Source organism: Taeniopygia guttata, chromosome 3 (genome assembly GCF_048771995.1).
Source record: "Taeniopygia guttata chromosome 3, bTaeGut7.mat, whole genome shotgun sequence".
Lineage (NCBI taxonomy): Eukaryota > Metazoa > Chordata > Aves > Passeriformes > Estrildidae > Taeniopygia > Taeniopygia guttata.
The window spans coordinates 104,454,987-104,468,817 of NC_133027.1; the positions used below are offsets into that span (position 1 = coordinate 104,454,987).

At 37.6% G+C, this 13,831-nt stretch overlaps 1 protein-coding gene across 5 annotated transcripts in view; it reads right to left on the reverse strand.

The window, feature by feature from the left end:
* Positions 1 to 29: 29 nt before the first annotated feature.
* Positions 30 to 13,831, reverse strand: part of USH2A (usherin) — a 373,664-nt gene continuing 359,862 nt past the window's right edge. For 3 of the 5 annotated variants that reach the window (XM_030269121.4, XM_030269120.4, XM_072927555.1), the window contains 6 exons: positions 11,893 to 12,069; positions 10,851 to 10,934; positions 9,181 to 9,425; positions 7,479 to 7,550; positions 6,774 to 7,004; positions 30 to 643 (listed from right to left, as the gene is read on the reverse strand). In XM_030269121.4, the coding sequence (XP_030124981.4) occupies positions 554 to 643; positions 6,774 to 7,004; positions 7,479 to 7,550; positions 9,181 to 9,425; positions 10,851 to 10,934; positions 11,893 to 12,069 (899 nt within the window). In that variant the 3' untranslated portion in view covers positions 30 to 553. Of the gene's footprint in view, positions 644 to 6,773; positions 7,005 to 7,407; positions 8,280 to 9,180; positions 9,426 to 10,850; positions 10,935 to 11,892; positions 12,070 to 13,831 lie in introns of those variants that run through there. The other 2 variants (XM_072927553.1, XM_072927554.1) reach the window with 2 other exon arrangements.

The window sequence follows — 13,831 nt, forward strand, 5'->3', positions numbered from 1 at the left end:
GAGAGAACACAAAGGCTACAACAACTTCATAAGAATTCCTTCAGTGCTGTTTATTCACCTGTGCATGAACACAATTTTGTGGTGGAGCTCTGTCAGGCCAGGAGAAAACATGGACATCCAGCCATGCAGACCCCTCTTAGCCACATGCTGTTTTTTGGACATGTAAAAGACTTTTCCTTACCAAACATGCTGCCCCCTCCCTCCCTCCCCTGCCTCTACAACCCTCCTCAGCTGGGAAAGCTGGATGAGAGACAAAGATGGGAGCCTCTACCTTCACAGTCTTTTACTACTGTATGACTGAGGGATTGTCAAACTATTCTCTTACCTTTCTGAAGTGTCAGTGCTAGCACACAGTTTTTACTATACAGTGAAAGGGATGTTGAAAAAAAGGCCAACTTACCCCCCATCAATCCCCTCCCAAAAACCAGTTTTATCTATTAACTCCAGGGCAAGGGGTGGGGAAACAGCAGCCCTATCCCTGCCTGCAACGGCCATGCAGGCTGCTTTTGGCAAGTTACCCACTTCCATTTTCTAGAAAAGCTGGTTTTGTTCTTCAGAGGTGGGTGTCAGTGAATGTGGTGTGCTCTTTGGTGACAGTGCTGAAGCCTTTGATGACATTGACAAGATCTTCTTCATCTACATACTGTAAGGAAGGGAAAAAAGAGGCATATCAGCCAAAGCTGTACCAGACTAAAAGTGATTCCTTCATTTCTCTTTCCTCCTACCCACTAAAAATGGTTCTAAAATAGAGAAATAAGTGCATTTCTAATGTCTTCCCTTTCCTCCCAGGATATGAACCTAAAGCATTCAAGCACCCAAATCCAAGACAATTAGATTTTCACAATAAGCAGTAAGTTAAAAAAAAATACAATCAATCCCTTCAATTACTCTAAATGGTCAATAGTAAAGTGCTTGTCACAGTGTACTGGCGAACTTGGAGCCATGAAAAGAAAAAATACATGTTTACATTTTTGTTTTGTGTAAAAACCACCTCACACATGATTTAGGTAAAATTTTGTTCTTCAAGCTTCTAAGGGAATGTCTGAGCTTCCACTTGCACTCCTGTATTAGGAGAAAGTTGAAAGCAGGAGAGAAATAAACCATTTCCATAGCATAAAGAGGGCACTAGCAGTGTTACTGCAGATTTGTGTCCTGGGCCACTGCAACCGTTCACTGTATTGATTTGCAGGCTGGACAAAGGGGTGAACCAAACTTTGAAACCACCATTCCTAAGCTACTGTGTGTAATAAAGAGAAAGAACTGTCTCAAAAGCATTGCAGGTGGTTTTTTTGCAAGAGAGTAGCTGAGCAACACAGGAGCAGAGTCTTGGGTTCAGGGCAATGTAAAGCAATGTACTGATCTGACCATAACTAAAAATTAATAAAAGAAACATCCTACTGTAACTAGTCCAGAAGTCCCATGCATTTTAGGCATAGACTTCCTCCAAAGTAAGTATTTCAAAAACCAAGAATACTCAAGCATTTGGGATAGCAGAAAAAAACAAAGAGCATTAAGCAATTAAATACCTTACCTAAATTAACAAAAAACCCATCTACAATAAAACTAAACATAAAATAACAACAAATACTAGTTGTCACCTCAGCAGTACACTGCCACCAATACAAAATAACTCAAAATTCCATAATCCCTATCCACAAAATAATCCATAAACTAAAAAGCCAAAAAAAAACCCCAAAAAATGATAAAACTCACTCACCCTTGAACAACCCCATTTAACCTACAGACAGATCTAAAAAAAAAAATTAACTATACACTATCATACCTTAAATAAAGTAACTCCATCACTAAGCACTACCATACCAAACATACTAAAACTCCAATACAAACTAAAATCCCAAACAACAAAGTAATATACCACTATTAACATCGCCAATACATTTTTTAACACCCAATCCATAATAAAAAAACAAACCCATACTAATTACGTTTTAATTATACTTACTCTATAATAAAACAATCAATAACCATATTAGTTAAATTAATTATATCTCTCAAAACAATAACCTTCATATATTTCTAATGCCTAAACTTACAAAACATTTTAATAACTTTCTAATCCCTAAACTTATTCTCTTATCCAAAAATAACTCCAATTTTGTCCCTAACACACAATTTTTACAATTAAAAAATATACAATACACCTAAAACCAACTACCTTAAAAATAAAAACACAATGCCATGACCTACCATAAGCTCATCCAAACTACAGTAAAAAAAACTCCAAAACATCTACAATACATCAATAACATCATTATATAAAAAAACACCAAAAAATTTTTAAAATCATCCAAATTCTCTTAAAAACCACTTTCACCATCAAAAAACCCGAAAATTAAAAAACCTCAAAATATCCATTTCCTAAACAATAAAAGAACAAAATAAACATCCAATTCCCACCAATATTATCAACAAAACCACAACAATATCTCCACGAACTAACCAAAGAAACACACCAACCTTCCTAAACTCTAGAAACTTTAAAAAAAATACATAATCCTAAATACAACCAAATTACAAGTGCTCTCTAGCTAATCACACTCAAAAATACCACCTTCCAATAAAACCCTAAACAACAAACCTTTACCCAAATCAAATAAAAAATCACTTATACAATAACCGTTAACCCAATCAAATCAATACCAAATATAAAAGACATGCTCTACTTTACAACCAAAATCCATAATCTATCCTAAAAACTTTAACAAAAAATACCTAATAAAACTCAAAATCAACCACTAAAATTTAAAAACCAAAATTACAAAAAATCTACAACCAACTACACACCAAAACAAAAATTTAACCTATTAAAAAAACCAAACACCTCAAAAATAATCAACATCAAAATACAACTCCTCCTAACACCCCAACTGCCAATACTCAAATAAATATTCAAAACAATAATTCCCTCTACCCACCACACCACCAATACCACATAAAGCATTTAAATTACCCTCACCACACGACACACCCATATTAAAAAACAAAGTCATTCTAAACTTCTAAAAATAATTACAAATCCTAAAAATTAAAACTTTAATCTCATAAAAAAAACCCCAAACCAAATAACACAAACTAAAAAAACACCAAACAATCAACCACCACAAAAAAAAATCACATTACAGTGTTTTACTAATAATTCTTATCACATTATAAAAATTAAACAAAAATAAAAAATAACCACATAAAACCCTATACAACAAATTACAAAAACTACTAAAAAAAACCACAAATCAAACCAACCTACTAAACTCAAAACCATTCAACTAAGCCTAAACATTACATAAAAACCCCAAAACTCTACCTCTACACTAATTCGTAAATAATAACCAACACGCTATAAAAATAACTAAAAAACCCTTAATGAACAACATTAAAAAACTCAGACTTAAACTATTAAAAAATAAAAAAACCCCACCAAAATTAAAAAATCTAACTATAAAAATCCACCATATAATTACCCATATCCTCAAAAGTCAAACTAATAAAAAATGCCAAAACAAACCAAATAATCAAACTACAAAAATAAAAATATCAAAAATAAATTAATAATGCAAAAAAATTATTCCTAACTCAATAAACCCATAATACCTCAAATCATCAAAAAACACCACCTATAAATGAATAGAAAACAAAAAAATTAATTTAACAATAAGAAATATTTCTCAAATTATCTGTAACTATAACATAGATACTACTATCAAACAAACCAAATAATTAAAACCCCTATAATATAAACAATAATCCAAATATAAAACCTTAACAAATTAACTAGATCACACTACCCCAAACACACCAAAATAAACACTATGTACTCACAATAATAAAAACCACCACAAAAATAACTAAAAACACACCCTATGCCTCTCACAACCCATAACACCATTCTAAACCTTACAAAGCAACACCTTTAAAAACATAATACCCTAAAAATTAAACAAAACTCATTTCAAAAACAATCTTATCAACGACTAAACTAAAAAACATAACATCAAATAAATATACCATATCCCCTACCATACACCAACTATAAACAAAATAAAAAACCACAATAAACTATTAAAAGCCACCTTAAAAACATCAAATAAATTTTTTTTCAAAAATTAAAAATAACATCTAATAAAAACCACCTAATTAATTAACAACCAAAATTCCACCAATAAAAAAACCCTACCCAATCTAAACCCCTACATACAATAAACAGAAAAGCCCAATAATACATATCAAAAATTTATTTTAAAAAACATTTAAATAAATTCTACCTCAAATACAAACAAACCCATCCATAAAATTATCTTTACTCAAAACCAAAATTACACATAATGAATAGTACCGAAAAATAACACACTATATATCCCCAAAAAAATCTAATTCTTAGATAAAAACTATATATAAATATCACAATTTACTAACTACCATTATCTATATATAACTATATGCTATATATATATAATATCTATATTTATAAAATTTAAATATGTATTAATTTTAATAATTAACAATATTAAAAAATATCCTAAAATAACTTTAAAATACTGCATTATATCCCCATTCATCTATTTAACCCCAAAATAAATTTTACTTCTTTAAAACTAATTCTAAGAACAAAACAAACCAAAAAACCCACACAATTTATTTTCATAAACTCTACTCACTCCTCCACATTACAACTCCTAAGCTGTATTATCTACAACACAAACAACAAAACAAAACTCTCCTTTATTTTAATTAATTTTTAACTAACTATAACAAAAAAAAAATTCCCTAAACGGTAATTTTTCCTTAAAATATTTAATCCTACTCTAAACTAGACCCAAAAAAACACCTATAACCCACCAGACCAAACTTAAATCACAACATTTCCAACACCAAAAAATCTAATAAAAAAACTAAATAAACCAAACTAAAACCCACAGAAAACTTTCTAAATTTATCATCTCTTTTAAAGCAAGAAGCAATTTTATTATTTAATATTATTCATTTTTACACTAATAAATAGTTATGATACTAATATATTTTTATACTACTAATAAACTAGTTTTCCACTTTTCTCCAAAACAATCTTTTCCCAAACTAATTAAAAAAAATAACCCCAAACTTAAGTCTACTTTCTAAAAAAAACCCTTTAAGAATTTTCTCTCGAAGTTACCCTAAACAAAAACAAATACATTTTTTGTATTTGTTTTGTACCCATGTCTAACGTGGGGTTGATGCACAGAAGAGCTGCCGATTTCATAAAGCGGCTGAGCTCATGCCGTGAGGGTGTCTGCTGCCAATAGAAAATGAAAATTTCTGTTTTCTGGATTCTGCCTCTCCTGAAACTCACTAGAGTATTTTTAAATTCATTCTAACATGCATATGCGGGGGATTGCAACCTAAACTGAGGCATGGTGTCAGCCCCAGATAAGTGGCTGGAGCAAGAGCATCCTCTGAGCAGCAGGAAGCTGCTCTTTTTGGCTAATAATGAGATCAGAGAGGTGCACCCGGGGTGAGCTGTTAGTCCCCGGGGAATTAAATCACAAGGATTTGATAGCTCTGAGGAAATGGCAAGGCTGATTCCTGACACCACTGAATTGGGAAGTCCCTGAGCTGCAGAGTGCAGGCTGAAGGTTAACCTGTGCCTAGAGGGGTGTTGCCTAGAGTTATCACTACCTTCTTAAGCCTTGTCGGTCTCCTTGGTCCTGCTGTTGGGGTCTAAATAGGTTCAACAGTGATGGAACCAACACCCCTATACTGAGGTAAGCCTGTGTGTTCCAGCTCTTCCAGCTGTTTGGTGTACTGAAGGTGAAAGTCTGAGGGAACTATTTAGATTTATGTGCCAGACTATCCTCCAGTTCCAGTTGCCTTTTGGACAAGATCCACTCACTAACCATCTAATTTTGTTACTACCTCATAGGTCCTTCACCCTCATTCTGGGTTCTTTTTAGGAACCTTAATTTTCATCTTTTTTAGGAAGCAAACTCATGTCTCACTGACCACTGAAGCTCTTTTCATGCATTTGGTCAGGGAATGTTGGAAGTTAAAAAGCCTGTTTCCCAGTGACAAGGATGAAGGGAGGTCATCGCTGTCCTTGGCTTGAAAATCATGTCTTGTATCTGTGTGTTCAGATCCCTGTGGAGGACACTGTCTAGTTTTGTCCTATATTAAAAGAGAAATACTTTTCCTGCCCGCCTAACCTTATTCTAGTCCCATGTGGGCAAAGTTTGAATTAATTTGTCACACATGCCAGGAGATCTGAGCAGTCACATAATCTCTGCATTGTGACTGAGCAGAGGACAGGGAGCAGATCTCATCAGCACCTGAGTCCCAGTTAATAGAACAGGAGTCACTAGGACACAAGCTCCTGCCTCTGGCTCTAAATGTGTGAAGGATGCCAAGACATCCCACCTCAGACATGTATATTTGCTGAATTGCATGGAAAAAAAACCCCACCAAACAGAAGGGAATTCTTCCAGGTGCATTTCCTTGGTAACCATGGAGTTAATAGTTCAATGGAAACCATAAAGAAACACACATGGATCCCTTGCATCCTGTAAGAGCCAGTGTGTGATCACCTGCAACTCTAGAAGAGAACTGAAGACTTGAAGTAGACTTGAAGAATTTTGAGGATCTAATCTATGACCATGTCTTTCTAGGCCTTTTGGCTGTTCCTGCAGGAAGTGGTGACATTTAGACTTTTTTCATGATTCCAACAGAACAGACAAATCTCTGGCAGGTGACGCACAGCAGCATCCCAGAGGAGCAGGAGCCCTTACCAAGCCACGGCCAGCAGTGCGATGGTTGTGAAGGATGGCATCCCAAGGTGATTCATCAAAAGTCTTCTTGTCATAGAGGTTGAGCAGCTGGCTGACACTGCGATGGAGGGAGGCGGGGGAATACGTGCGACTCAGCTGGCCCTGACTCTGCCTCCTCCCCCCTGCGGCCATACGGAAACTGTGGTTGCTCGTGGGAGAACCAGCCCCTGGGATTTTCGTATCTGACAGTCCCTATGAGGTAGACACAAAGTAATAAATTAAAAAAAAAAAAAAAAAAAAAGGGCATGGTTTTAAATAATTTAGCTGAACAGAAACAAAGCAGGAGTGGAAGGGAACCAAAAAAACCATGCCTCAAAATCATGCAGTTATAAACAGAAGAAAAAAACCCTAGATCTTTTCCCACTGTAGAACAAAACAAAACAAACAAAACACTCACCAACACCAAACCATAATTTTCCCCTTTTTTTGTCTTTTCTTCTTCTCCCTAATTTTTTTTTTAAGTACCAACAAGCAGAAGTCCAAAGATTTTTGATTACCAGAATGATAGCCTAGACTTGCACAGCAAGAGGATAATTGCAGACCTTTTCATGACCAGGGAAAAATCATCACCCATCAGGAGAAACATGCAGTGTCAGATGCCTTTGTGCATGCTTGTGTCATCTGACACACCACACTTCTGGCCAGCCTGCAAGCTGAGGACTCTACCTCAAAGTGCATCGTGTATCTTTTGAGAGTGACGCTGCTTGATGAATCGGACGTGTCAGCAATGGTTTCAAACTGAGATTAAAGAGAGGGAGGAAAAGCATTAGGGCAGGGCATGCTGCAGTGTAGGTGTACCTGACAGAGGGTGTGAATTAGCTGCAGCTCTGTGAGGGAGAGCAGTGCAGCAGGACATGGAGGAGTAGGGGAACTGGCAAAGACTAGGCACTATTTAATTTTTAAGTGGTCAAGTACTTTGTGAGCAGCCAGCATTGCTTTCCATGACCTCACTAACAATTGTAAAACAAGCAATTTTGCCACTCCATAGTAGTTCTGTCCTAACTTCTCAGTCCTTCAACTGCTGCACTAAAAATCTTCCTTTCTATTAAGTCCATGAGCTGCTGGAAGAAGAAAAAGAAAATAAAATTAAAATAAAGAGAAAATAAAAGGAAGACCAGGAACGTGAAAAGGAATTGTGCAGGCATGCAAACAGCAAAGACATTTTAAAGTCAAGAGGAATAACAAAAGATGACAGACTGTAGAGGAAAAGGAATCAAAACCATGAGAGTAAAAAAAAAAAAAAAAAAAAAAGTTTCTTATGCTCTTAGCCTTTGCCAGGAGAAGGGGCACACTGGAAATCCCATTGTTTCCAAGAGCTTCTTGGTTGAGGCACAGATGCAGTGTCTTGGCACCGAGACAAGAAGGAACAGAATGCGTGAAGGATGCAGGAGTCACTATGCTGCTTGATGGTGCTCACAGGAAAAAGAAGCTGAGAAGTGACAAGAAGAATCATCTCACAGCCTGTGCCTGGAAGAAGCAGGAAAATGGAAGGCATGGCTGCTCCCATTCTCAATTCCACAACAACTGCCATATTCCTTCAGTTTTGCTTTTTCAAGGGGTAGGATAGCACTACAACTCTGCTACATGATGGAACATGTTTTTTATGCATTCTTTTTCAGAGTTATAACTTCTCAGGATAAAAAGCCTTCCTCTTTATCACTCCCCAGCAGCCCTCCTCCCACCGTTCTGATGGTCCCACTGTGGGTGCATGTGGACAAACGCACATGTGCATTTTGTGAAGTTCCCTAGCTTTTTCCCTGATAACTCTCACTCTACTCCAAACCTTCCTGGCATGCAGCTTGTCCTAGAGCAGTCCAGCTGGGTGGTAGATGGATACTGGCAAGAAATAAAGCCTCTCCCTAAGTCTTGTTCTTTGCAGGCATATCTCCTGGGTACCTGACAAAGACTGTCAGATTGATCCTGGTTAGCCATCCACAGCAGGCAGCTGGGAACAGATGAAAGGTTCCTCTGAAAAGCACATTTTATCATCTACCTTCTCACAGCGTGCCAAAGACTTCTCAGCTCTGTTGCAGATGTCAGCTAACATGAAGTGACAGCAATGGTTTTGCATTTTCTGTGACTCCAAAATTTCCAGATCCAAACTTTGTCTTAGGCATCAGAAGCATTTCAGGGCCTGCAGATCAGGTGTCCCAGGGCTCTGTTTGGACTAAGATCTTGTAACCTTGCTCTGAGTGCCCCACAGATATGGCCCATATGGGACCAGACAGTCCTCTCCCCACACTAAACAGCTTCCATTTGGTAACCAAGTGTGCAACAAACTGTTGGAAGGCGAAAGAAAAAGTCTGTGTGTGTGTTTGACAGGGCAGGTATCACAGATTATACACTGCTTGCATTTTTCCAAACATACCGGATGGGTTTCACCTGATGAATACACACTCATTGGTGATGTTCTTTTCTGGAGTGGAACTAAAGGAGGCCTGTCTCGTGCATAGGGTTGCTTGTGGACCTTCCTCTGAAGAATTAAGGAGAGAAGAATAGCCAAGAGGATCAAACCTAGAACTACCATCAGCACTGCAAACCACAACTCGTTGTAGAATTTTGCACGTTTGGACTCTGCTTTGTCCTTCTCTCCAGGTGTTGTCAAGATCAGACCTGTAAAAAGAGGGATTAGGGGAGAAAGGGACAGTTATTTCAAGAAGCATTTAACAATATGCCATCCCTTTCCTTGCTAATAAATTAGGCAGAAATTTAAGTAATTTTGTCGTCATGTGCTTATTTGCACTTATCTTTAAGGTGGTATAATGGTTCAATATGCTAGCAGGCTGCAATAAAAAACTTACTACCCTCAAGAGACCCTGCTTAAAGCTCTGGCATTGCTGCTTAGGCTGGAAATCACCACTGCATCAGCAGCTCTTCCAAAAGGAGGTGGTGGTGGTGGAATGTGAGCAAAAAAGGGTTCTCCAAGTAACCTTGAAGAGTGGAAATTACTACAGTAATTTCAGACTGGTACAGACAGAGGACATTCTCTCCAGAACAGCTGTGCAGTTACAGGCCTGTGCAGCTAACAAAAGAGAAGGAGGAAGGCTTTAATACATTAGTACAAAAGCAAGCAACATGCTTTCCCCCACCTGCTAGAAAACAAACCAGTCACTTGGTTGGCTTTGCTTATACACAACAAAAGTGTAAGAAATCTCAGTGACAGTATTTCCTGGTTATTTGGAATCCTACAGGTATAACCAAACTCATGGCCAAGGAATTTTCAACACCTTTGCTTGCAAGCCTTCTCTGCAAGTTGCCTACGGTACCATTCAAGTGTTCAACAGACTCTGGGTAAAAGCAGTAATTAAAAGAACAAAAGGGCAGAGTGTGGAAGGTGGTGGGTGTAGAGCAACTGGAAACATAATGCCTTTAAGGCAGCCTTGCCTGAAATTCTTCAGGATAATGGAATGAAAGCATGAAAAGGGATATAAGGGAAATGCAGAGTAAAGACTAATTGCAAATATAAGGCAGATCTATTTTAAAAGGCTGAACAAGATGCTACACAAAAAATAATTTAATTAAACCAGTTAATTAATTCAGTTAGAAACAGTTCAAACAAGAAACTTAGCAGAAAAAAGGACAACATTTTGGAGCAATACACTTAGATAAAAATAAAAGAAAAAATACTACATATCAGAGAAGAGGATCTGAAGCTAATCATGAGAATTATCCAACCCCTAGAAGTGTCCAAGGCCAGGCAGAATGGGGCTTTGAGTAACCTGGTCTAATGGAAGTTGTCCTGCATGGCAGTAGATGATCTTTAAAGTCCGTTCCAACCCAACCATTTTATGATTCTATGATGGTTGGACTCAATGATCTTAAAGGTCCTTTCCAACCTTAAGGACTCAATAATTCTGTGATGTAAAGAACAGAAATCCACACATGGCAAAAAAAGCACATTACCTACCTGCCTCATAAACAAGGTACTAAGGAAGCTCTTGCAGTGAGATGCCATCCTGCCTGGCATGCATTAATACCAAATTTCAAGCACAAACACATTAATGGAACAGGTGCTAGGTAATTTCATCATGTATTTACCAACTCCCTCTCCAGCATTGTACTTGATGACTGGTGTCATGGCACTCCCTTCATCAGTGATGCAGGTCACTTGAAACAAAAAAGCTGTGCAAAAAGAATTAGAAAATACTGTCAGCAGCAGAAACAAAAATGCTTTAGGTGCTGCATTTTCACCATTATTTACCAGCAAACAGCCGTGTCTAAAAAACCAAGGAACAGCACATAACCCATCATAACTCACCTGAGTCCCACACCACATCTTCAAAATTCTTTACACATTGGTATTGAAATTCTAAACTATGAACCATAGCAGATCATAAGCAATCATCACTATGATGTTCCTATTTCACTATTCAATTCTTCCTCTTCTAATGTAACTGGCAACTTTCAATTTTCTAATCACTTTGCCCTAAGTCCCTCATACTTCATTCATGGCTAAACCAAACATATTAAGAACATTTGAATAAAAACAATTAAAGAAAGTATTAGCACCACTGTAGCAATCACTATGACAAAAAATAAATTACAAAATTATTTGACATACAAAATCCTAATGTCATAAAAACAGAAAACATTTTTCTTGCTGCTTTTTCTTTTCCTTTTTATTCCCCTGTTGATACTTCTATTTTAAAGACTGCAGATTAATAAAATGAAACTGTATTTCAAAACATAGCTGGTTCTGAGCTAAGAGCTCAGAGCTACTGACTTAATTTGATTCAAATGAAAAGTCAAGCTCCAGTCTTTCCTGAAACTGAAGGTTTCTACATATTTCCCTGACTGTAGCCCTGAAGGATGGAATTGCAACACAGCTCCAGGATTTCGGAAAGATTGACCTTCACAGTGAATAAAAACAGTCTCACCCAGTCTGGTATAATGTTAAAGAGAAAGCTTAGCTCTATGGATTTTTTCCCAAGGATTTCCTTGATACATTTTCGTGTGCCTGTATGCTCCTTGGGTCTTAGCTTGGGATTTCAAAGGAGAATTTTTTTTTTTACGTTCAGCATACAATACTATTAATTTTGCTCAACAGACTCTCCCAGAGGGGAAGCTGTAGGAAACTGACTTTTGTCAGATGTCCTTGGCAAGTAGAGCTCGGTGTCGAAGCCGCTGTAGATGCGCCGCCCGCTCTCCGTCAGCGCGTACTCCTTCAGGCGCCCGTTCAGCACAAAGGTGTGGCTCCAGTCAATGTGGATCACAGATAAATTGCTGACCACGGAGAACGGAGCCATGTACCGAGGTGCTGAAGAACAAGGAAAAAGAGTTCAGTTCTGTGAATCCTGTGAATTTCTAGCCAATAGGCTAGAAGCGATTTGGGGACTGAGTTATACAGCGAAGAGAAAGAGATTCTCACAGATACAAGTGCTCCGCCACACACTCCCCATCTCTCTCATATCCATGTGTAAAAGAAAAGAAAAGAAAAAGTTGCTGTAACATGCCAGCCTCTGCACTGAGAAAGCAGAGATATATCCTGAAAACAAATATTGAACTCCCTCCCTTTGCTTTTGTGCATGTGGTACTGACACTAAAACTCTATAAAATAAGTTCTAGCTTAAGGCAGAGGACAGGGAGACACAGGAGATTGTGCAAGCAGCAGGCTGGGCTGTGGGAGCTGCTAAGAAGGTGGTTCTTTTGCAAGCCCCAAGAAATTGCTGAGATCATCTTAAACACATGCGCATACATGCAAAGATGGGGTTTCAGAAAAGTGAGAACAGATGGCAGGCAGACAGAAAAGAAACCCAGAACTCACTTCAGGGAGGAAGAGTTCATCAGTTGGGCTCAACAGCTTGCTGACAAAAAACTAAATTTAAGTTTGAGGTGGTCCTTTCTTGTGGTGTTGCCATTAAGCCATCTGCCCCGTATTTGCTGTTTTGCTCATAAGAAAGCTGCTTGTCCAGCTGCACTTTGCTGCTAATTGCCCACTGTCACTAAAGCAAGCCTTCCAGGCAAGAGGAAGCAGTCAGAGAGACTCAAGGAATGAGGCAGTCAGAGGGACTCTGGAAACCTGGTGTGAAGCGGTCAGCAAGGCAAGAAAAGCAAGACTGAAAGAAAAGAAGTTTAAACCTAGTAGGTGGGGGATTAAAAATTGCTTTCAAATTCTTTTGTTCTATGTGTCTCACCAGTTCCTTATGAATTTTCTCAATTTAAAAGTTCATAATAATTTCCAGCCTTTCAACTTGCAATTTAATAAAACACAGCTTTGGACATAAGGGATCTTTCTTTCATTTCTCTGTTTCTTTTTAGTTGGTTGGTTGTCTTCGTGTGGTTTTTTTTTTTTTTTTCCTTTGTTTTTGGTGTGGATTTTTTTTTTCAGTGGTAACATTAAAGACAATCTGTGCCTGTTCTACCTGAAATTTTCAGCTAAGGATGTATCAGATTACAGATTTTGAGTAATTACTTGGCAGAACTACCAAATGATGCAAAAGGGATTTTTAGAAAGGTGATTCTGAAATCCTGACATGAGATAAAAATTGAACATCATCTTTGCCCTGACCTGACAGACTGAGATGAAATGCCCATCTCATCTGTTATGGAATGACTCTGGCTACAGCACTATAGATCTTTTTAATAAAAGCTGATGTTAGACTACTACAAATTCAGTTTTGATGGCAAAATCTATTCTGCCTGTAGGCACAGGTCCTGCATGTTTAATTTCCATGCATACCATCACATGGCCTTAAAGCACTGCCTGCAGTGGTTGGACAGCAACGAATTCTTACTTCAGTGTTCACAAGCATCCAGTCATTCAGATGGCATCCAAGGAAAATTTTTATGACTCCTAGCAGAAGTGTGGCATGAATTAGGGCAATAAGATTGTTCCTGAAAACAATCACCAGGTCTCTTTCAAGATCTCCACTTTTCCAAGGGATTATTTATGGCAGTATATTTATTACTTCACATCAGCCTTCTGGTAATACTTGAACATTTTATGTTCTGCAGGTTTGCTGCCCATTTTCAGTAAAATAAAAGGTTCCCAGGCTCCCAAGATAGAGGATGTGATATCA